Below are 23,082 nucleotides of genomic sequence, written 5' to 3'. Positions count from 1 at the left end.
GGGAAGGGATGGAGTCCAGGTGAGGGATGAGGGATGACAGGTGTGCGCCATAACGAGCAACCTGGTGACCTAGAGGCCGGAGAGGGAGCACACGTGACAAGTTGTCTATCACGTGTATCTACCATTACAAGGGTAAGATCTGACACCTGGGACTCACAGCAAAGCTATCTGAATGGAGCTGCAGTGCAGAATCTAAACATTTTGAAAAGATGTGCCATACTTTTGAGTGAACCAAAGGTGTTCTCCTCGCAAAAATGGAAACCCTTTCATTAACATCCACAGGAGATCATCCGACAGGGCACTGTGAACCTGGATAAACAGAGAGCAATGAGATATGTTTTTCAGGCCCACAGGAGTGTAGTTAAAACGGGCCTGCTGACTCAAGGGAGAGTGATGTCCAGTATCCAGCTAGCATCCAGCACAGCTCCAGTTATTTAATTATAGACATGGCAAGCAGATGTTGACTGATGCATGCAGTACTACCAAGAGATGGATGAAAACAAACACAGTAGAGCAATGTTTCAAACCGTTCTCGTGTGTGTGTGTGTGTGTGTGTGTGTGTGTGTGTGTGTGTGTGTGTGTGTGTGTGTGTGTGTGTGTGTGTGTGTGTGTGTGTGTGTGTGTGTGTGTGTGTGTGTGTGTGTGTGTGTGTGTGTGTGTGTGTGTGTGTGAGAAAGGTTGTGAGAAAGGTTGTGAACATAAGTTCTAGGTTGCTCTGTGACATATTCAAATCAACCATGTTTGTTGTGCTTCCTGCACAACAAGCTCTCTGAAAAGAATACTCTTTGTGTAATGTGATAAACCATATATGATTATGCATGCTTATGATGTAGCCTATTGATGAAATTGGAGTTACAGACATAGATACAGTAGATCCTTTCTACAGTTTGTTCAAGCCTGGAAACCAAAGGTGACAGCATTCTCACACGTATCTTAAACTGACCACAGAGTGCTGCATCAAGTCTTCAAATGTGTGAAAATATTTGTTCGAGTGGCTACAGTGATTCAGCAGTTAATCTTATCAACTTGTTTTTTATGAAACTTTCAATTAAAATTACTTGATAATGAGTCCAGTAGGGACAGATGGTGAATAAAATGACCTAGTTCAGTGTTTTGGGGCAGCTTTGGGACAGCTGTGGCCCAAAACCCCATTATAGTACAGTGGGTACAGGAAATGTCTTTATTGCGTGTGAGAGGGAGAGGATGCATTCTCGAGAAACACGCAACTATTGATTGGCCACTGAAGAAATGTCTTGTGTTCCTGTATTTCAGAGAGTCGAGTCCACTCTTTCATATTCAATTAGTATTTCATATTAAATTGTACTTTGATCCCAGTAGGCTAAATCAAAATTGTAAGACTTTGCAGGATTAATCATTAATCCCCAAAAATCAACTTGTTAACTCATGGGAGTGAATACTTATTTAACCCTGACATTTGTTGTTTTTATTATTTAATCATTTGTAAAAATGTCTAGAATTTATTTCTCACTTTGATGTTGTGGAATATTTTGTGTAGAACAGTGACAACAAAATCCCAAATAAATTGACTTTAATTCCAGGTTGTAGCACAACAAAATGTGCAAAATGTGCTATAGACACAGAGCGGTGCATAAAGAACTGACACTGTTTGTATTAGTTGGTCCTGTATATACACTACACATGCCTTCACCTAGACTACTGAACCAAATTTAGTAAGCAGATACACAAACGTAATCTGCATACTTACTGTAGTGTAAATCATTGAACAACAGGATATAACCCGACTAGAGGACTGGCACCATTATGTGACTAGCAACCTGGCTGGAGTCAACAGACACAGAGGTGTCTTCAAAGAAGCCTGCAAGTAAAGTTTACAGCTGGACACAGTCCTTCATGGACTCCCAGCCTGTGTGGTCAGGACGTTCCATGGTCAGGACGTTGAGTGACAGGTGATTTAGTAGTGTGTGACTCAGAGATCCATTCATTCAGAACACGCTGTCCCATCCTGGCAGACTTGGGAAGCTTACTTGGAGCAGGTCCATAGTGCTGCTCACACAGGTGAGCAGCCAAGGACTTCAGAAAGGGCAGTTAGTCAAACTCCTAGTTTCAAATGAACTTTTCTAACAATTCTAATAGAATAAATGTTTTGCTATTTTCAAGGCATAGCAATTACCCTCTTAAACAGTGTCACATCCATAGTGCTCACACAGTGAATGATAGTTGTTACTTCCCCCCCCCCCCCCAATTGGTAGTTACAGTCTAGTCCCATTGCTGCAACTCCCGTACGGACAGAGGAGAGACAAAGGTCGAGAGCTGTGCGTCCTCCGAAACACAACCCAGCCAAGCCACACTGCTTCTTGACACAACACCCACTTAACCGGGAAGCCAGCCGCACCAATGTGTCAGAGGATACACCATACTAGCAACCTGTGACCGTGTCAGCGTGCATTGCGCCTGGCCCGCCACAGGAGTCGCGAGTGCAATGGGAGAAGAACATCCCTGCCGGCCAAACCATCCCCTAACCAGGACGATGCTGGGCCAATTGTGCACCGTCCCATGGGTCTCCCGGTTGCGGCCGGCTGCAACAGAGCCTGGATTCAAACCAGGATCTCTAATGGCACAGCTAGTAACTGCGATGCAGTGCCTTAGACCACTGTGCCACTCGGGAGGGCAGTTGTTACTTTCTATTGTAAAATAATACATGTTTTAGATGCATGTTTTAGATGCCTTGATTAGATGCCTTGATCTCCTTATACTGTAAACCATGATAAACATAGTTACCTCAAATACTTTCTTTTAGAATTGAGATCGGTTAACACTCAATAGCCAATTAGCAATGTCGACACATGTTTGATGGTGCATTGTGTGCACAGTCTAATCTTTACCCTTCTTTAGCTTACCATGTGCTTACACACCACACAGATGTCATTATTGGATAAACTCACTGCATTACCTTTCTGGTCTATTTACTACGTAAAAAACACAATGTGTGTTTAATTGAAACAAAGCGCAAAAACACATCCTTAAAGAAACTGGAAACTCGGAGAGAACTGTCTATGTAATCAGTCTATGTGAGCTGTTGGACAAACTCCCTGACAAGACCAACCAAAACAAAGGCTTATAAGCAATTAAATGGGATAATGAGCTTACGGTACACTCACTCTCTTTCTAAACAATGGGAGTGATCTTTCTCACCCACCCCAGAGTGTGTCTGCCTATCTGCTAATTCTGGTGTTGTCCTTACCCACACATGAGAGGGCTAACAGCTAGGACAGCAACAGCTAGGGTGGGAGTGGCAGCATTAGTGGCTTCCTGTCCAAGGCCTGAGGAGAGGTGGGAGAACAGGACAATCAGTCCTGGGTTGTTTTCACTAAGTCACACTGTAACAAGACTTCAGTCTTCTTATTGGATAGGATAAGGTGGTTCCTTCCTTCTTGCACTATTTCAAAACCTTTACTATCCATTGAACATGACCCAGTTGTACAAACAGAGCAAGCTTATCACACCAAGAATATCCAGATGGTGCCCTCTGCACACCAAACGATTTACTGGTGAACACCAGGGCACTTATTCTAGAAACAGCAGAGGTCCTATGCTGAAAACTGTGTACCTTGTACACCAACAGTGCTTCAAGAAAGAAGCACCACACAATTTGTGAACACATTTTGTGCCAACTTGACAGTCTATATTCGCCTGTGTTGTATTTTGACTAATTACGTACTTACAGCATGTCTGTTTGTTGTCTTATCTCTCAAAGGAAGTATCTTCTTTTCATTTTATATTTTTTTCACATTAAGCAACAAAGTTTGGATTTGTGCCCCTATTTAAATGTACATGCATTTCCAAGACATTTGAACACACTCTCAAAGTAATGGCCTCAATTAGCTTCCATCATGTGTACTCTGTTGTAAATCAATGACTGCATGATTCAGAATGGCACATCAATAGATGTGGAGGAAATGGCACCTGCAGTCTGTGGCCATTGTGGGGGACAGTTTTCTGCTCCAGTAACTGTATTCCTGTAAGACAGACCATGCATGATGGCGATGCTTTCTAATTTCCCATCAAGAGTCAAATTGAAGTCTAGCTGGAATCAGACTTTGAAATATGTCTCATGATGTGAATATGCAATCAAACATGCAACTCCAGCTATAGCCTGTGAACCTAAATTACGCAATATAAATTATGCAATACAAATGAATTTATGTAATTTGTAATTAGTGAAGTTTATTTATTATTTATATTGGATCAGTCTAAAATATTCAGTATTTTATATTTAATTAATATTATTTTGCCTCCATTTAAATATGTTTGCTAAAGAAATAGCGTAAGTAGACTTTTTTGTTCCGTCTTTCTTACACACATCACGCGCGCGCACTCAATTTATTTTCATCGGCTGGCATCCTTTCGTGATTAAATCCTATCCAGTCACTGTGAAGTCAGTCTTACCTCTCCGTTACAACAGTAGTCTCCTCCTCGGTCTTTACTAGTTACCACAGCCACAAATGGATAAACCCCGCCTATTTCTAAAATGTATCTTTTTAAAATCTTATTTTTATTTTAATCTTAACCCTACACTTAACCACACTGCTAACCTTATGCCTAACCTTAAATGAACACCAAAAAGCTAATTTTGGTTTTCATGAATTTGTACGATATATATATTTGACTTTGTGGCTGGAATAACTAGTGACACCCCCCCGTCAACGTTAGCAAACCGACTCCTGAGTGATCGCTAATGTGACCAATGGCTGATGGAATCCCTGCTTCCTAGCGTGGCTCATGGGCGAATCGGAATGTTCGGTGGGCAGAACTACATACAGTCAGTCCTGCTCTCATGTTTGGTTGAAATGGTAAGCTTTGGATGGGATTTAGAGTTCTATTTGACATATTTATGAAATTGTTACATTGTATACTATTACATTAAGTTTAATGAAGCTGTTCAGGTAAAGTAAAATGTATTTGCTCCCCGTTTTGTAATGTATTTCTAAAGTAAGCGCTTAGACAGCCACGGTGTCCTAGCTAATAAAATGTTTGTGCTATTTCAAATACATTTCATTTATACTTTTGAGGCATTGATGTTGCATGTTACAATGTGTCTTGAAAGCGTAAACTATCCATATAACCATGGTAGTAACCCTGCTATATTTATATCGTGTTGTTACATCCTTGCTAGATTGTCAACTAGTTTTGTGAAACAGTAACGGATTTACTTTACTTTGTTCCACGCTAGTATATGGCAACATTGTTTCTTCATAAAACAAACAGTTGACTAGCTTTTTTGACACATTGCTGTCGAGTATTATGGCGCACACTATCCAAAGCAAAGGTACCTGAATAATAATTAAGGTATTCCTGAAAGCACGTGTCAACATGGAGCGGTACAGTGATTTTTAGATAAACAATTTGTGCACCACTGCTGAGAATGATTAACACTGACATTCAAAATATATACTTTGTTCTTTTTGGGACAGATTTTACTGCAGATTGGACTGAGACAGTTGATAATGTGTTGAAAAGACATCTGGATGGACACAGCACTACCCTACCACACCTTTCTTCTTCAAAAAAGAAGCTTTTACTTTGGAACTGGATACAATTATAAAGAAGAAACGGACCTTCATTTGGAATACTAACAACATTTTCATAATGCCAACTTGAATGGCATGGCTTTTGAGGAAACCTAACCCTGATTGTTTTGAAAGTGTTCACAAGAGTGGTCGAGTTTACTTTTGAGGAATCTTCTGAAGTCTTTACGAGAACAAAATGGATCAAGCAAGCGGTGGAGAGGATCCTAATAAAGCTAATAAAAAGAAAGAAAAAGAGGATGAGAGTAAAAACAAAAAACTGGTTGGTATTTTCTGAGTTACTTGTTCTGCAGTAGCTAGCCAGCAGATCCAACCCATTCGCTTACAGCTGCACTAGTGTTGAACAGCATTTCTGTGTATATTAAGACACCATGGAGCCGGTGCGAGATATGGCTCGGAAAATGTACCGCAATCCAGGGATGAGAAATGCGTTGTATTCCGAATTGTCCCAATATCATAACTGTTACACCGAGAAGATTAAAAGAATGTTAGTTTCCTTAAAACTGTCCTTTTCTTCCTCGTGTCAGGTAGCAGAAGTCACAGCAGCATCAGCCAATCAGCTCCTTCGTTGTTCAATGCCAGGTGCCATTCCATAATGGATGCTACTGCTAGCTAGCATGAGGACAAAAACGTCACTTTACCCTAGTGCATCTGTATGCAAGCGGGTCATATCTGCTGGCTATATAATAGCCATCTTCCTTTGAAAAGTTACACTGAACTGTCTGTCCTGTCCTGTTATTTGACATTCAAGGGTTAACTGATAGACTTTCCAAATGAGATAAATTGTTACATAGGTTTCACACGCTACTTATGAGTGAATCAGCTTTACTACTCACACATCCTGTGTTGAAAGGAATTCATGAGCACGCCCTATTCACAGTTTTACTGTTGTGCATTAGAGCTTGTTAATCACCTCAAGGGTAAGCCCTGGTGTTAAAGTCAAACCATCCCAGCAGTCTATGAACCAACCCCGCTGCTCACTCTCTAGTAACCCTGCAGAGTTGACTACATCACGTTGTCATACAATGCATCCTTGTGGTGCAAGACAAGCTTCAAAGATGGGCTGACAGCCCCAAATGGTAATCATATTAACTATTTAATGTAGCATTCACATTTTGACCTAGATGCCTTTCACTCAAGTTACTTTTGAAACGCTCAACATTTGTTTGCCTTTTGATCAAAGGCCTTCCAACAAGTACAACCTGAGGCCTTTGAAAGGCATTCCTGTTGCAGAGACAGATACAGTGGAAAGTTGAGCAACTTGCTGACCCAGAGGGTAGATCAATATCCTGTGGTTTGCAGGAGAGTCTTTTGTGCTGTAGATATGACCTGAGCCAACCTAAACGGCATGATCAGCACTATGACATAAACAACAACCAAGCAACAGTGCATAGGTTAGGCAGCTAGGCTACTTGTTGATAATAACTGATAGCTTATATCTAACTGACTTTTTTACTTCTTCAGCTCAGCTGTGGAGTCTCCCTATTGGCCTACACACTGGTTAATCTAACTGGTACAGTGTTGTTTAGTTACCTACACACTGGTTAATCTAGTCTGGTACAGTGTTGTTTAGTTACCTACACACTGGTTAATCTAGTCTGGTACAGTGTTGTTTAGTTACCTACACACTGGTTAATCTAGTCTGGTACAGTGTTGTTTAGTTACCTACACACTGGTTAATCTAGTCTGGTACAGTGTTGTTTAGTTACCTACACACTGGTTAATCTAGTCTGGTACAGTGTTGTTTAGTTACCTACACACTGGTTAATCTAGTCTGGTACAGTGTTGTTTAGTTACCTACACACTGGTTAATCTAGTCTGGTACAGTGTTGTTTAGTTACCTACACACTGGTTAATCTAGTCTGGTACAGTGTTGTTTAGTTACCTACACACTGGTTAATCTAGTCTGGTACAGTGTTGTTTAGTTACCTACACACTGGTTAATCTAGTCTGGTACAGTGTTGTTTAGTTACCTACACACTGGTTAATCTAGTCTGGTACAGTGTTGTTTAGTTACCTACACACTGGTTAATCTAGTCTGGTACAGTGTTGTTTAGTTACCTACACACTGGTTAATCTAGTCTGGTACAGTGTTGTTTAGTTACCTACACACTGGTTAATCTAGTCTGGTACAGTGTTGTTTAGTTACCTACACACTGGTTAATCTAGTCTGGTACAGTGTTGTTTAGTTACCTACACACTGGTTAATCTAGTCTGGTACAGTGTTGTTTAGTTACCTACACACTGGTTAATCTAGTCTGGTACAGTGTTGTTTAGTTACCTACACACTGGTTAATCTAGTCTGGTACAGTGTTGTTTAGTTACCTACACACTGGTTAATCTAGTCTGGTACAGTGTTGTTTAGTTACCTACACACTGGTTAATCTAGTCTGGTACAGTGTTGTTTAGTTACCTACACACTGGTTAATCTAGTCTGGTACAGTGTTGTTTAGTTACCTACACACTGGTTAATCTAGTCTGGTACAGTGTTGTTTAGTTACCTACACACTGGTTAATCTAGTCTGGTACAGTGTTGTTTAGTTACCTACACACTGGTTAATCTAGTCTGGTACAGTGTTGTTTAGTTACCTACACACTGGTTAATCTAGTCTGGTACAGTGTTGTTTAGTTACCTACACACTGGTTAATCTAGTCTGGTACAGTGTTGTTTAGTTACCTACACACTGGTTAATCTAGTCTGGTACAGTGTTGTTTAGTTACCTACACACTGGTTAATCTAGTCTGGTACAGTGTTGTTTAGTTACCTACACACTGGTTAATCTAGTCTGGTACAGTGTTGTTTAGTTACCTACACACTGGTTAATCTAGTCTGGTACAGTGTTGTTTAGTTACCTACACACTGGTTAATCTAGTCTGGTACAGTGTTGTTTAGTTACCTACACACTGGTTAATCTAGTCTGGTACAGTGTTGTTACTTACACACTGATTGATGTACATGGTGTATCAGTTTGACACTGTGTTGTTGGGTCTCAAGTGTCATTTGAGCTATTACAGCACAGTGCGCCTCATCCCTTGCCTGGAAGTGAAATCAGTAGGGAGCTCATTGCTCATATTTCACAAACTAATTTGACTGAATGTCCTGTGATTAACTTGAACAAAGTTTACTTCCAAATTAAGTCATGTTCATTAATGATTAGTGACCGGTGTATCTAGGAGACTCACAGGATCTATTTAAAGTGGACTCTTCCCATGTCTTAATTACAACACTGGAGGGATACGGTCTCTCACGGGCTGGGCTTCAGTGTGGTCATCATAATGTCAGCCCCACTCTCCCTGGTGGAAACTAGAACTGGTTGGAAAGATGGGCTGTAACTGAAGCAGGTTACAAACAGCGGCAGAAACGTTAGGGGAGGGAGAGTGGGAATTACACATGGCAACACGCAGGGTATTTGTCTCAGTTGGTAGAGTATGGTGCTTGTAATGCCAGGGTAGTGGGTTCGATTCCCGGGACAACCCATACGTTAAATGTATGCATGTATGACTGGAAGTTGCTTTGGATTAAAGCGTCTGCTAAATGGCATTTTATTATTATATTATTATAACTTTTGCCACTTACAGCCACAGTGTTCTGTGCCACCAGAGTTGTCAATAAGCTTTAGGCGGCACAGCGCACGGTTCTTGCCCGGCTGTTTGTAAGCTCCCTGAGCATAAGTCAAATAAGGAAAAGTTGCGTACTCTGCTCAACCAGGATGTAGGCCTGCGGTTGAGCTGATAATTTTTCACTGAGTTACTGTAGTGTAACCTGGAGCTGTTCCTCTACAGGGCCAGCAAGTTAACAAGTAGTATGACAGCGAGTTCTTTCAGTTCCTCTGTGGATCAAGAGATATGTTGAGTCATCCAGGAGAATGCTATAGCCACCGCTAAGGTAAAGAAGATAATCAGTTTAGCCTAACGTTAAAGAGCAGGATGGCCATCTGGCCGACTTGATGGCTTTGTTTACCAAATATGTCCCTCCAATTTGTGCTGAGCCTACAGAGAGCTAATTACTCAACTATGTCCTGGCTGCAATGGGCAGGTAGGTCTCTTCTGTCTTGATGCAACAGGGCTGCTGGGGCTGTGAGAATCTGTCCATTGGTGAGCTTCTGGAGTGGCGCAGCGGTCTAAGGCACTGCATCTCAGTGCAAGAGACGTCACTATAGTACCTGGTTCGAATCTAGGCTGTATCACATCCGGCTGTGATTGGGAGTCCCATAGGGCGGCACACAATTGGCCCAGCATCATCAGGTTTTGGCCGGAGTAGGCCAGCATTGTAAATACGAATTTGTTCTAACTGACTTGCCTAGTTAAATAAAGGTTCAATAAAAATTGTGCCTCTGGAATGAATCTGGTTGTCTCAGGCTGAGACTCTAGAGCAGAAGAGCTGACATGTACAGGGAATGACCGTGGTGAGAAGTACATGCTGAGTCCTGTGTACAGGGAATGACCGTGGTGAGAAGTACATGCAGAGTCCTGTGTACAGGGAATGACAGTGGTGAGAAGTACATGCTGAGTTCTGTGTACAGGCAATGACCGTGGTGAGAAGTACATGCAGAGTCCTGTGTACAGGGAATGACCGTGGTGAGAAGTACATGCTGAGTTCTGTGTACAGGCAATGACCGTGGTGAGAAGTACATGCAGAGTTCTGTGTACAGGGAATGACCGTGGTGAGAAGTACATGCAGAGTTCTGTGTACAGGGAATGACCGTGGTGAGAAGTACATGCTGAGTTCTGTGTACAGGCAATGACCGTGGTGAGAAGTACATGCAGAGTTCTGTGTACAGGGAATGACCGTGGTGAGAAGTACATGCAGAGTCCTGTGTACAGGGAATGACCGTGGTGAGAAGTACATGCTGAGTTCTGTGTACAGGCAATGACCGTGGTGAGAAGTACATGCAGAGTTCTGTGTACAGGGAATGACCGTGGTGAGAAGTACATGCAGAGTTCTGTGTACAGGGAATGACCGTGGTGAGAAGTACATGCAGAGTTCTGTGTACAGGCAATGACCGTGGTGAGAAGTACATGCAGAGTCCTGTGTACAGGGAATGACCGTAACCAGAAGTACAAACAAAATAAAGCAACCATTCCTCTGGGTTGCAGACTACCTCGCAGTCGGGAGGGGTTGGTGTGGGGTGCAATGCTGGTGGGCCAAAACTTGTAATTGCTGGTATGTGCTCCAGCAGGGTTAACGAACTTAAAGAGAATGGCTGTGATTTCTAGCCAGCAGAAAACCCCAGTGTTTTGTGGACTGTAATGACATTGTAGGACTAGAACCCCCAGACACCCCAGTGTTTTGTGGACTGTAATGACATTGTAGGACTAGAAACCCCAGTGTTTTGTGATCTATTTTGATTTAACCTTTTATTTATCTAGGCAAGTCAATTAAGAACTAATTCTTATTTACAATGATGGCCTACCGGGGAACAGGGGGTTAACTGTCTTGTTCACGGGCAGAACGACATATTTTTACCTTGTCAGCTCGGGGATTCAATCCAGCAACCTTTCGGTTACTGGCCGAACGCTCTAACCACTAGGCTACCTGCCGCCCCATCTATAATGACATAGTAGGACTAGAACCCCCAGAGTCTCCTAAGAGGGTGTGGTATTTAAATGTTGTGGAAAAATAGTCCTACAACACTGTAATTCTTTAACATCCTCCAGTCGCCCAGCTACTGCCTTCCCTCCGTTGGCTCCATCCGCCCAGCCCAGCCAGGGCTTTAGTGCTTTCTCACTGCTGCTTGGATGAGTGCTGATGTCATCTAAGCACACTCTGTCAGTGAGCTCACTGCGAACTACACACTCCTTAAGAGGTCTCAGTGCCAGGTATGGTCACTGTTGTTGCCCAGCCTCAACAGTGCAGCAGAGGTGAAGAGGCAGGCCTGTGCTCTGGCTCTCGCACAACCCAGACGGCCTGAGAGTGGAGCGAGGAAGTAATCATTCATCCCTGGGTGGAGCCTTGATCTTACGTTTTGTTTTTCCCCTCCCCTTTGCACATGCATGCCTCGATACATGCGGGCCTTAAATGTCCTAAAATATTTGCCAACACTTTCCCAGACTTTGCCACCCTTGATTTCTTCCAGAGATTGTCTGTGATCACTGAATGTGTATCCGTGTGGATCTAGGCCAGAGTTTACAGACATGATACATCTGTTTTAAAGATGAATTAGAGGTGGAGGTTGTCACCTCACTGACACAGCCCGCTGAGAATTGTCCTGACAGGGCACTAGGATTCACCTTAGCGTGGGTATCCTTTAGACTTCTGTGAAAGGATGCCTGACCTGGTGAAAGCGACCTTTGTGAGGAGAGAAACTTTTGAAAGCTGTGTTTATTTAATGAGTCACCGGATAGGATACCATCAGAACAACACTATCTGAGCTCTGGTTTGTGATGTGGACACAAAAAACAGCCAAGGACATCAGGATAACCCCTCAGGTTATTTTAAGGTTAAGGGCACTTTTAGCAGCCTGCCTGTCACGAGAATGACATCTACTGAGTCATTTTTGGTTGTCCCATGTTTGCTGTTATCAAATCATAACCGCAAACAGCTTTTACTTCTAACAAAATTGACAGAAGGAATGAAGTAATTTTAGAGGAATTCAGGAGATCCGGTTTGTCAGAGCCCCCTCAACCTCTTCTGCATTCCAGAGTAAATTGTGACCTCAGAGAGAGAGAGAGAGAGAGAAGTGCGCTAACATATTTACCCCAAGTTCCATTGATAACTTGAGGATTATGTGGGTTATACTGTCTCACTGAAATGCTATGCAGTATTTCAACTTGTTCTGATGCAAGTCAATTTGGTTAACACCGATTGAATTACCTGAGAGGCAGAGTGTCTTATCTACTTTTCCGTGTGTAGTAGTCATACATTTCTTTGAATAAATAGAACTGCTCTCAAAGCATGTCGGCATTATAACAATGTTGACATGACATACTGACATGTTTTCAGACTGCTCTCTGACTTCATGTGTGAAGCCATCTAGGTATGCTTGTACAATACTGGGGAGTTGGAACTTATTCTCCTCAATCTGTTGAGTCTGGTTGATTTGACAAATACGTAAGCTAAGCTAGCCCATATGTCATAGATTCTACTAATGATTAGTCTTGCATACTTAAAATGTAAAATATTACATAAATTCAACACTTGTCTTCTTAGCATAAATACCCTAGGTAGATTCCATGGTATTTATGACAAATAGACAAGTGACATAGTAGATTGGAATGTGGGTGGAATAATAGACTGTCATTGTGGAGTTTTTCTGGACTCCATGGATTCACGTTGTTCATGGATTCACCGTGTAGGTGTTTATGGATCAGTTGTATATGTGATGTGGGCCCAGCATGATGCCTCGGCATTTAGGCATTCATGTGAATGAAACAAATTCAAGGTGCGATGACAACATGCTCATTTGCAGAGTTCTCTCCAGTTCTCAACGGGAAACAGAAATGTACTGATTTATATTTATTGGCGCAAAGGGGCCTTAGAGACCTAGTGTTTTGGTGATTGACAAACATTGATTTTACAGGGTTGTTGATAGCAACTGAGCGAATGTGGCGAGAAATGATCTGAAACAGCTTCTCCAAACACCAACGCTCTGGATAACATGAAAACAGCCAAACGAGCTCTGCTAGGGCGAGTGAAATGGTCAGTCAGGTTCTCTCTCATTTGTGTCTAGAAGTAGCTAGCAAGCTAGCCAGCATTAGCCTGTTAGCTTGGGTGCTTGACTGCCGTTGTGAGGTCAGAACACTCAGATCAACCCTACTTCTCGGCCAGAGCGTCCAGTGTGCGCTCTGAACACGGAGAGTGAAACGCTCTTTACGAATGTCCAGAGCGCACTCTGGCACTCCAGATTGAATTGACGAACACACCCATGGTTTGTGTTCTGGAATTCTGTTGGGAGTACTAAAGTTCTAATAAATGGAAGATAAATTATCTTCAGCCTTAGAATTTTTTAAAAGTTTGATGTTGAATATTTGTTATACATTTTTAGGGGGTAGATCAGATTACAGATAGACTGTTCCCCAAATATATCTATATATTATTTCCCCCTAACCATACCAACCCTCTTCTAATTGGAGTAAACTAATGGACAACAACACTTAGGCTTCTACTTCCAGCTTATACATTCTAAATACATTTTACAGACACAGTATACATTACCAGTCAAAAGTTTGGATACACCTATTCATTCAAGGATTTTCTTTATTTTTACTATTTTCTACATTGTAGAATAACAGTAAAGACATAAAAACTATGAAATAACACATATGGAATCATGTAGTAACCAAAAAAGTGTTAAACAAATCAAAACATATTTTATGTTTGAGATTCTTCAAAGTAGCCACCCTTTGCCATGATGACAGCTTTGCACAATCTTGGAATTCTCTCAACCAGCTCCATCTCGAATGCTTTTCCAACAGTCTTGGAGTTCCCACATATGCTGAGCACTTGTTGGCTGCTTTTCTTTCACTCTGCGATCCAACTCATCCAAAACCATCTCAATTGGGTTGAGGTCGGGTGTTTGTGGAGGCCAGGTCATCTGATGCAGCACTCCATCACTCTCCTACTTGGTCAAATAGCACCTAACACAGCCTGCAGGTGTGTTTTGGGTCATTGTCCTGTTGAAAAACAAATGATAGTCCCACTAAGCACAAACCAGATGGGATGGCGTATCGCTACAGAATGTTGTGGTAGCCATGCTGATTAAATGAGCCTTGAAATCCAAATAAATCCCTGACAGTGTCACCAGCAAAGCACCATCACACCACCACCTCCATGCTTAAAGGTGGGAACCACACATGCAGAGATCATCCGCCCACCTACTCTACGTCTCACAAAGACTGAAATTTGGAGTCATCAGACCAAAGGATAGATTTCCACCGGTCTAATGTCCATTGCTTGTTTTTTTTGTCCCAAGTTGATGTTGTGTCTGTTACTTGAACACTGTAAAGCATTTGGGCTGCAATCTGAGGTGCAGTTAATTGCCGATTTCTGAAACTGGTAACTCTAATGAACGTATCCTCTGCAGCAGAGGTAGCTCTGGTTCTTCCTTTCCTGTGGTGGTCCTTATGAGAGCCAGTTTCATCATAGCGCTTGATGGTTTTTGCGACTGCACTTGAAGAAATGTTCAAAGTTCTTGACATTTTGCGGATTTACTGACCATGTCTGTCTTCCAGTAATGATGGACTGTCGTTTCTCTTTGCTTATTTGAGCTGTTCATGCCATAATATGGACTTGGTCTTTTACCAAATATATCTGTATACCAACCCTTCCTTGTCACAACACAAGTGATTGGCTCAAACGCAATAAGAAGGAAAGAAATTCCACAAATTAACTTTTAGCAAAGCACACCTGTTAATTGAAATGCATTCCAGTTGGCTACCTCATGAAGCTGGTTGAGAGAATGCCAAGAGTGCAAAGCTGTCATCAAGGCAAAGGGTGGCTACTTTGAAGAATCTAAAATCTAAAATATATTTTGATTTGTTTAATACTTTTTTGGTTGATTTCGTATGTGTTATTTCATAGTTTTGATGTCTTCACTATTATTCTACAATGTAGAAAATAGTAAAAATAAAGAAAACCCTTGAATGAGTAGGTGTGTCCAAACTTTTGACTGGTACTGTATTTTACATTACTCTCCATTAGCTATAGAAAAATGATTAGTGTAGATCAGCATCTCAAAGGTCACGCAGAGTTCAGTGTGTATGGTGCTGGCTCAACCATGCTGTGAATGGTGGCAGACAGCAGGCTGATTTAAAAACAGCCCATAGACATCTAGACACGGTCTTCTAGGGTTGTACCCTGATCTCAACTGTCTGCCGCCCTCAAGCAGGAAACAGGGTTGACTCATCATTGCTTTCTTTAGGCGTTGGCTTGGCGGTGCAGTTGTGTTCATTATTACACACACACACACACGGAGGGAGGGACTGTTAAACCTCTGTGGTTCAAATCTGCACGTACAGTACATTAACCTGTGTTTGTTTGAACTTGACAGATTCTGTGGTTCTATGTAGAGGTGTCTGTTGAGACAGACCTTTGCTCAGTATATAAATGTTTTGTGTCATGAGTTGTTTTGAAATAGCCTTATCTCACACACTGTGAGTGTTGTTCACTGATTGACTGTGAATGTATTTTTTATGCCTTGTCGGCGTGCACATTTGCTTAGTTTCACTTCAACGGAATTTGTCAGGATCCTCTTTTAGGCCCACTGATCAGCAGTTTTTTCTGTTGGATTGTGTTGCCATGGGCCTCTGTATTCCCCAATAAATAGTTCTAACATTCATAACCAATTTCATCAACAATTAGGCAGCAGAGATTTCTCAGTAATCTCAAAGTGGGAAAGTAGACGTAGCCTACAAAACTTCACACAAACCCTCATTGAACGATAAGCTAAGCCTTTCGTATTTGCATTTCCAGTCAGTCATTCTCAAATCCTAACTCTTTACTTTCTTTAATTTCCTTCTCTCCTGATCATGTTTTCTGTGTGATTGTATTTGTGGATATTAGGCCTATTCCTTTAATGAATTCAATCTGCTTTTAATGATTTTAATCATAGCAGACAATTAGGGGTTCATTAAAGTAATTAAAATATCAGTAATGCATGAATAGTTAAGCCCTCCTTTAGACATACAGTAGTATGCGTGTGAGATGTTATGGTGGCTTAGTAAAACAAACTCTTAGAGTTGGATTAGGGGCCTTTGTTTTACCTAGGCTTGCCTTCCTGCGTGTTTGGGGCTAGATTATGGAAAACGTAGTTTTCAAACCCTGGTAAAAACAGAATTTGTATATTGGTCTTTCTATAAATAAAGGGGCCCATGTGTGACTTCAGGGTTAACATTTCTAAATGGTTTGATATACACTTAAATGATTTTGTTGCACCACATGTATAGTTACAGGAATTAGAGTCTAGGTAGGCACAATGAGACCATTACTCCTAGCAACAACAAAACATCTACATGGCATTCAAAATGTCACATGAAACATTGACATATTACATTTACATTTAAGTCATTTAGCAGACGCTCTTATCCAGAGCGACTTACAAATTGGTGCATTCACCTTATGATATCCAGTGGAACAACCACTTTACAATAGTGCATCTAACTCTTTTAAGGGGGGGGGGGGGGTTAGAAGGATTACTTTATCCTATCCTAGGTATTCCTTAAAGAGGTGGGGTTTCAGGTGTCTCCGGAAGGTGGTGATTGACTCCGCTGACCTGGCGTCGTGAGGGAGTTTGTTCCACCATTGGGGTGCCAGAGCAGCGAACAGTTTTGACTGGGCTGAGCGGGAACTGTACTTCCTCAGAGGTAGGGAGGCGAGCAGGCCAGAGGTGGATGAACGCAGTGCCCTTGTTTGGGTGTAGGGCCTGATCAGAGCCTGAAGGTACGGAGGTGCCGTTCCCCTCACAGCTCCGTAGGCAAGCACCATGGTCTTGTAACGGATGCGAGCTTCAACTGGAAGCCAGTGGAGAGAGCGGAGGAGCGGGGTGACGTGAGAGAACTTGGGAAAGTTGAACACCAGACGGGCTGCGGCGTTCTGGATGAGTTGTAGGGGTTTAATGGCACAGGCAGGGAGCCCAGCCAACAGCGAGTTGCAGTAATCCAGACGGGAGATGACAAGTGCCTGGATTAGGACCTGCGCCGCTTCCTGCGTGAGGCAGGGTCGTACTCTGCGAATGTTGTAGAGCATGAACCTACAGGAACGGGTCACCGCCTTGATGTTAGTTGAGAACGACAGGGTGTTGTCCAGGATCACGCCAAGGTTCTTAGCACTCTGGGAGGAGGACACAATGGAGTTGTCAACCGTGATGGCGAGATCATGGAACGGGCAGTCCTTCCCCGGGAGGAAGAGCAGCTCCGTCTTGCCGAGGTTCAGCTTGAGGTGGTGATCCGTCATCCACACTGATATGTCTGCCAGACATGCAGAGATGCGATTCACCACCTGGTTATCAGAGGGGGGAAAGGAGAAGATTAATTGTGTGTCGTCTGCATAGCAATGATAGGAGAGACCATGTGAGGATATGACAGAGCCAAGTGACTTGGTGTATAGCGAGAATAGGAGAGGGCCTAGAACAGAGCCCTGGGGGACACCAGTGGTGAGAGCACGTGGTGCGGAGACAGATTCTCGCCACGCCACCTGGTAGGAGCGACCTGTCAGGTAGGACGCAATCCAAGCGTGGGCCGCGCCGGAGATGCCCAGCTCGGAGAGGGTGGAGAGGAGGATCTGATGGTTCACAGTATCAAAGGCAGCCGATAGGTCTAGAAGGATGAGAGCAGAGGAGAGAGAGTTAGCTTTAGCAGTGCGGAGCGCCTCCGTGACACAGAGAAGAGCAGTCTCAGTTGAATGACTAGTCTTGAAACCTGACTGATTTGGATCAAGAAGGTCATTCTGAGAGAGATAGCAGGAGAGCTGGCCAAGGACGGCACGTTCAAGAGTTTTGGAGAGAAAAGAAAGAAGGGATACTGGTCTGTAGTTGTTGACATCGGAGGGATCGAGTGTAGGTTTTTTCAGAAGGGGTGCAACTCTCGCTCTCTTGAAGACGGAAGGGACGTAGCCAGCGGTCAAGGATGAGTTGATGAGCGAGGTGAGGTAAGGGAGAAGGTCTCCGGAAATGGTCTGGAGAAGAGAGGAGGGGATAGGGTCAAGCGGGCAGGTTGTTGGGCGGCCGGCCGTCACACGACGCGAGATTTCATCTGGAGAGAGAGGGGAGAAAGAGGTCAAAGCACAGGGTAGGGCAGTGTGAGCAGAACCAGCGGTGTCGTTTGACTTAGCAAACGAGGATCGGATGTCGTCGACCTTCTTTTCAAAATGGTTGACGAAGTCATCAGCAGAGAGGGAGGAGGGGGGAGGAGGGGGAGGAGGATTCAGGAGGGAGGAGAAGGTGGCAAAGAGCTTCCTAGGGTTAGAGGCAGATGCTTGGAATTTAGAGTGGTAGAAATTGGCTTTAGCAGCAGAGACAGAAGAGGAGAATGTAGAGAGGAGGGAGTGAAAGGATGCCAGGTCCGCAGGGAGGCGAGTTTTCCTCCATTTCCGCTCGGCTGCCCGGAGCCCTGTTCTGTGAGCTCGCAATGAGTCGTCGAGCCACGGAGCAGGAGGGGAGGACCGAGCCGGCCTGGAGGATAGGGGACATAGAGAGTCAAAGGATGCAGAAAGGGAGGAGAGGAGGGTTGAGGAGGCAGAATCAGGAGATAGGTTGGAGAAGGTTTGAGCAGAGGGAAGAGATGATAGGATGGAAGAGGAGAGAGTAGCGGGGGAGAGAGAGCGAAGGTTGGGACGGCGCGATACCATCCGAGTAGGGGCAGTGTGGGAAGTGTTGGATGAGAGCGAGAGGGAAAAGGATACAAGGTAGTGGTCAGAGACTTGGAGGGGAGTTGCAATGAGATTAGTGGAAGAACAGCATCTAGTAAAGATGAGGTCAAGCGTATTGCCTGCCTTGTGAGTAGGGGGGGAAGGTGAGAGGGTGAGGTCAAAAGAGGAGAGGAGTGGAAAGAAGGAGGCAGAGAGGAATGAGTCAAAGGTAGACGTGGGGAGGTTAAAGTCACCCAGAACTGTGAGAGGTGAGCCATCCTCAGGAAAGGAACTTATCAGGGCGTCAAGCTCATTGATGAACTCTCCAAGGGAACCTGGAGGGCGATAAATGATTGACCCTGCGTGTTTCTTTGTCATGCCTAGTAGCCAGGTCTGTTTGTGCTTTAGGCAACTTATCTATCATTAATAGCCATGCTAAACCTTCCAGAATAATAAAAAAGATATACAACAGCATATCAATTTTTTTTATAGTTGATGTAACAATTTAATACAATAATGTAAAATGATTGGTTCGGTCAACAAAATCATTGACAATAATAATAACCAATAATGACATCATTATAATTAAATGAAATTTGCTTTTTCACCTGCACAGAATACAACAGTAGCATGGCACGCCTTAGCAAATTAGGGTGAGGTGCCTTGTTCAAGGGCACATCAACAGATTTTTCACCTTGCACCGAATACAACAGGTGTAGAACTTACTGTGAAATGCTTACTTACAAGCCCTTAACCAACAATGCAGTTAAATAAATAGTGTTAAAAAAATATTTACTAAATAAACAAAAGTAAATGTAACACAATAAAATAACAATACCAAGGCTTTATACAGGGGGTACCGGTACCGAGTCAATGTGCGGAGGTACAGGTTAGTCGAGGTAATTTGTACATGTAGGTAGGGGTAAAGTGACTATGTATAGATAATAAAAACAGAGTAGCAGCAGTGTAAAAACAAAGGGGGGGGGGGTGTCATAGTAAATAGTCCGGTTGGCCATTTGATTAATTGTTCAGCAAACTCTTCAAGCAATGTGTGTTTGTGTGTGAAAACAAGACATCACATTCTTGCCTCCTCTGTCCATGTTTCCTCCACTCCTTGCCTCTCCTTGAAAGTGCATTGTAGCCCGTGGTGCGGAACCTTCCCTCTCCCCTAATGTGCTTTGAGGAGGTGACGATTGGAGGAAACAAGGGGAGAATCTCAATGGCATTTCCTTCATTCCTGACGTCCTCTTACCTTGCCGCCTCCTCAAAACCAATTGGATAAGAATGTGAGAGGGGAGGGACCTATGAAATGCCATTGAGATTCTCCCAAGGACAGAGGAAGCAAGTATATTTCATAGCTTTTAAAAAATGTTGACGCTGACTGACTGACTGACCGACCGACCATATTGCCCATGTCCTGTCCAGAAATAACCCCTAGCCTCTACTGCCCAGAGTCTAGACTCTTGTGGAGATCTGAGAGGGATTGATGGGTGGTGACATGGTGAGAGCTCCACCGTACCCTTTGATAGGCATTGGTTGAATTTTGGAGGTATTGCTTATACCTGTCGAGTTCTCTCAGATCTCCACAATTGTCTAGGGCAGGGGTGGGCAATTCCAGTCCTTGAGGGCCTGATTGGTGTCACAGTTTTGCCTCAACTAACACACCCGACTCCAATAATCTCCTGATCATGATCTTCAGTTTAGAATGGAATTTGATTAATCAGCTGTGTTTGCTTGGGATGGAGAAAGTGTGACACCAATCAAGTCCTCGAGGACTGGAGTTGCCCACCCCTGGGCTAGGGGTTGCTTCTGGATAGGACCCCACAACCCTATGGATGACACTTGAGGCATTGGTTGGATGTTTAATTCCGTTGCTATTCACACAGATTTGCACACGTGTAAGTAGGACACACCAACGGCAACCTATCAGGCTCATCAGACAGGTCTGGGCAGCTTGAGACCTGCTGTAAACAGTGAAAGGATATATTTTCATGTCTACTATTCTCACCTTTGCTTCCAGCTAGTTAGATGTGCCACCACTGACTGACTATATCTAGGGCATATCTCTAGTCTAGCAATATACAGTCGTGGCCAAAAGTTTTGAGAATGACACAAATATTAATTTCCACAAAGTTTGCTGCTTCATTGTCTTTAGATACTTTTGTCAGATGTTACTATGGAATACTAAAGTATAATTACAAGCATTTCATAAGTGTCAAAGGCTTTTATTGACAATTACATGAAGTTGATGCAAAGAGTCAATATTTGCAGTGTTGACCCTTCTTTTTCAAGACCTCTGGAATCCGCCCTGGCATGCTGTCAATTAACTTTTGGGCCACATCCTGACTGATGGCAGCCCATTCTTGCATAATCAATGCTTGGAGTTTGTCATAATTTGTGGGTTTTTGTTTGTCCACTCGCCTCTTGAGGATTGACCACAAGTTCTTAATGGGATTAAGGTCTGGGGAGTTTCCTGGCCATGGACCCAAAATATCCATGTTTTGTTCCCCGAGCCACTTAGTTATCACTTTTGCCTTATGGCAAGGTGTTCCATCATGCTGGAAAAGGCGTTGTTTGTCACCAAACTGTTCCTGGATGGTTGGGAGAAGTTGCTCTCGGAGGATGTGTTGGTACTATTCTTTATTAATGGCTGTGTTCTTAAGCAAAATTGTGAGTGAACTCACTCTCTTGGCTGAGAAACAACCCCACACATGAATGGTCTCAGGATGCTTTACTGACACAGGACTGATGGTAGCGCTCACCTTGTCTTCTCCGGACAAGCTTTCTTCCGGATGCCCCAAACAATCGGAAAGGGGATTCATCAGAGAAAATGACTTTACCCCAGTCCTCAGCAGTCCAATCCCCGTACCTTTTGCAGAATATCAGTCTGTCTGTTTTTCCTGGAGAGAAGTGGCTTCTTTGCTGCCCTTCTTGACACCAGGCCATCCTCAAAGTCTTTGCCTCACTGTGCGTGCAGATGCATTCACACCTGCCTGCTGCCATTTCTGAGCAAGCTCTGTACTGGTGGTGCCCCGATCCCACAGCTGAATCATCTTTAGGAGACGGTCCTGGCGCTTGCTGGACTTTCTTGGGCGCCCTGAAGCCTTCTTCACAACATTTGAACCGCTCTCCTTGAAGTTCTTGATGATCCGATAAATGGTTGATTTAGGTGCAATCTTACTGGCAGCAATATCCTTGCCTGTGAAGCCCTTTTTGTGCAAAGCAATGATGACGGCATGTGTTTCCTTGCAGGTAACCATGGTTGACAGATGAAGAACAATGATTCCATGCACCACTCTCCTTTTGAAGCTTCCAGTCTGTTATTTGAACTCAATCAGCATGACAGGGTGATCTCCAGCCTTGTCCTCGTCAACACTCACACCTGTGTTAATGAGAGAATCACTGACATGTCAGTTGGTCCTTTTGTGGCAGGGCTGAAATGCAGTGGAAATGTTTTTTGGGGGATTCAGTTAATTTGCATGGCAAAGAGGGACTTTGATCAGATGAATTGCAATTAATTGCAATCTTCATAACATTCTGGAGTATATGCAAATTGCCATCATACAAACTGAGGCAGCAGACTTTGTGAAAATTAGTATTTGTGTCATTCTCACAACTTTTGGCAACGACTGTATACTGTTGTTTTGGCTGTATAGCATCATTTAAACCATTTAGATGTAATCTACATAATATCCAAAAGTAATTATTTATCCTGAGAGAGCCATAAACAATAACTATCAATGCTGCATATGCCAAGAAAGGTTAAAATCTCACCTTTCTGGTAAAATTGTAGTCACTTTTGAGGACACAAGCTCAGATACACAGTACAAATGATAAAAATATGAAATATTTTATGTTTCCTATTCAACAAAACTGTATGAATAAGGTTTGAAATTACTTATATGCTTTCTAAATTTAGTATAATCAAATTATAAAACACCTATGTATAAGATTTCACTTTCCTTAACTTTAAAATGCGAGGAACTCACCTTTCACCTCACATTAATCTTGTCCATCTATGACAAACAGAAAGTGTTATTTGTTTAAAATCTATAAATAATTTTAGACGAAGGGCTTTAAATCAATCTCTGAATGTGCTACTGTGATGAAACCACTCTCCCCTGCTGCATTACAATGTAAGGGTTGCAGGCATGTGCTTTGTCAGTGGCTGTGGCGTAGGGTTCAGCCAGGCGTTGATAGACAGTAGGAATAGCAAATTAAATAGTAGGAGGG

General features: G+C 43.1%; 1 protein-coding gene across 3 annotated transcripts in view; it reads left to right on the top strand.

The window, feature by feature from the left end:
* Window positions 1-4,763: 4,763 nt before the first annotated feature.
* Window positions 4,764-23,082, top strand: part of diaph2 (diaphanous-related formin 2) — a 708,741-nt gene continuing 690,422 nt past the window's right edge. For 2 of the 3 annotated variants that reach the window (XM_071399170.1, XM_071399171.1), the window contains exons 1-2: window positions 4,764-4,832; window positions 5,454-5,829. In XM_071399170.1, coding sequence (XP_071255271.1) covers window positions 5,746-5,829 — 84 coding nt within the window. In that variant the 5' untranslated portion in view covers window positions 4,764-4,832; window positions 5,454-5,745. Of the gene's footprint in view, window positions 4,926-5,453; window positions 5,830-23,082 lie in introns of all 3 variants that reach the window. The other variant, XM_071399169.1, reaches the window with a different exon arrangement.

This window comes from Salvelinus alpinus, chromosome 4 (genome assembly GCF_045679555.1).
Source record: "Salvelinus alpinus chromosome 4, SLU_Salpinus.1, whole genome shotgun sequence".
NCBI lineage: Eukaryota > Metazoa > Chordata > Actinopteri > Salmoniformes > Salmonidae > Salvelinus > Salvelinus alpinus.
This window is presented reverse-complemented; position numbering and strand designations above follow the sequence as displayed.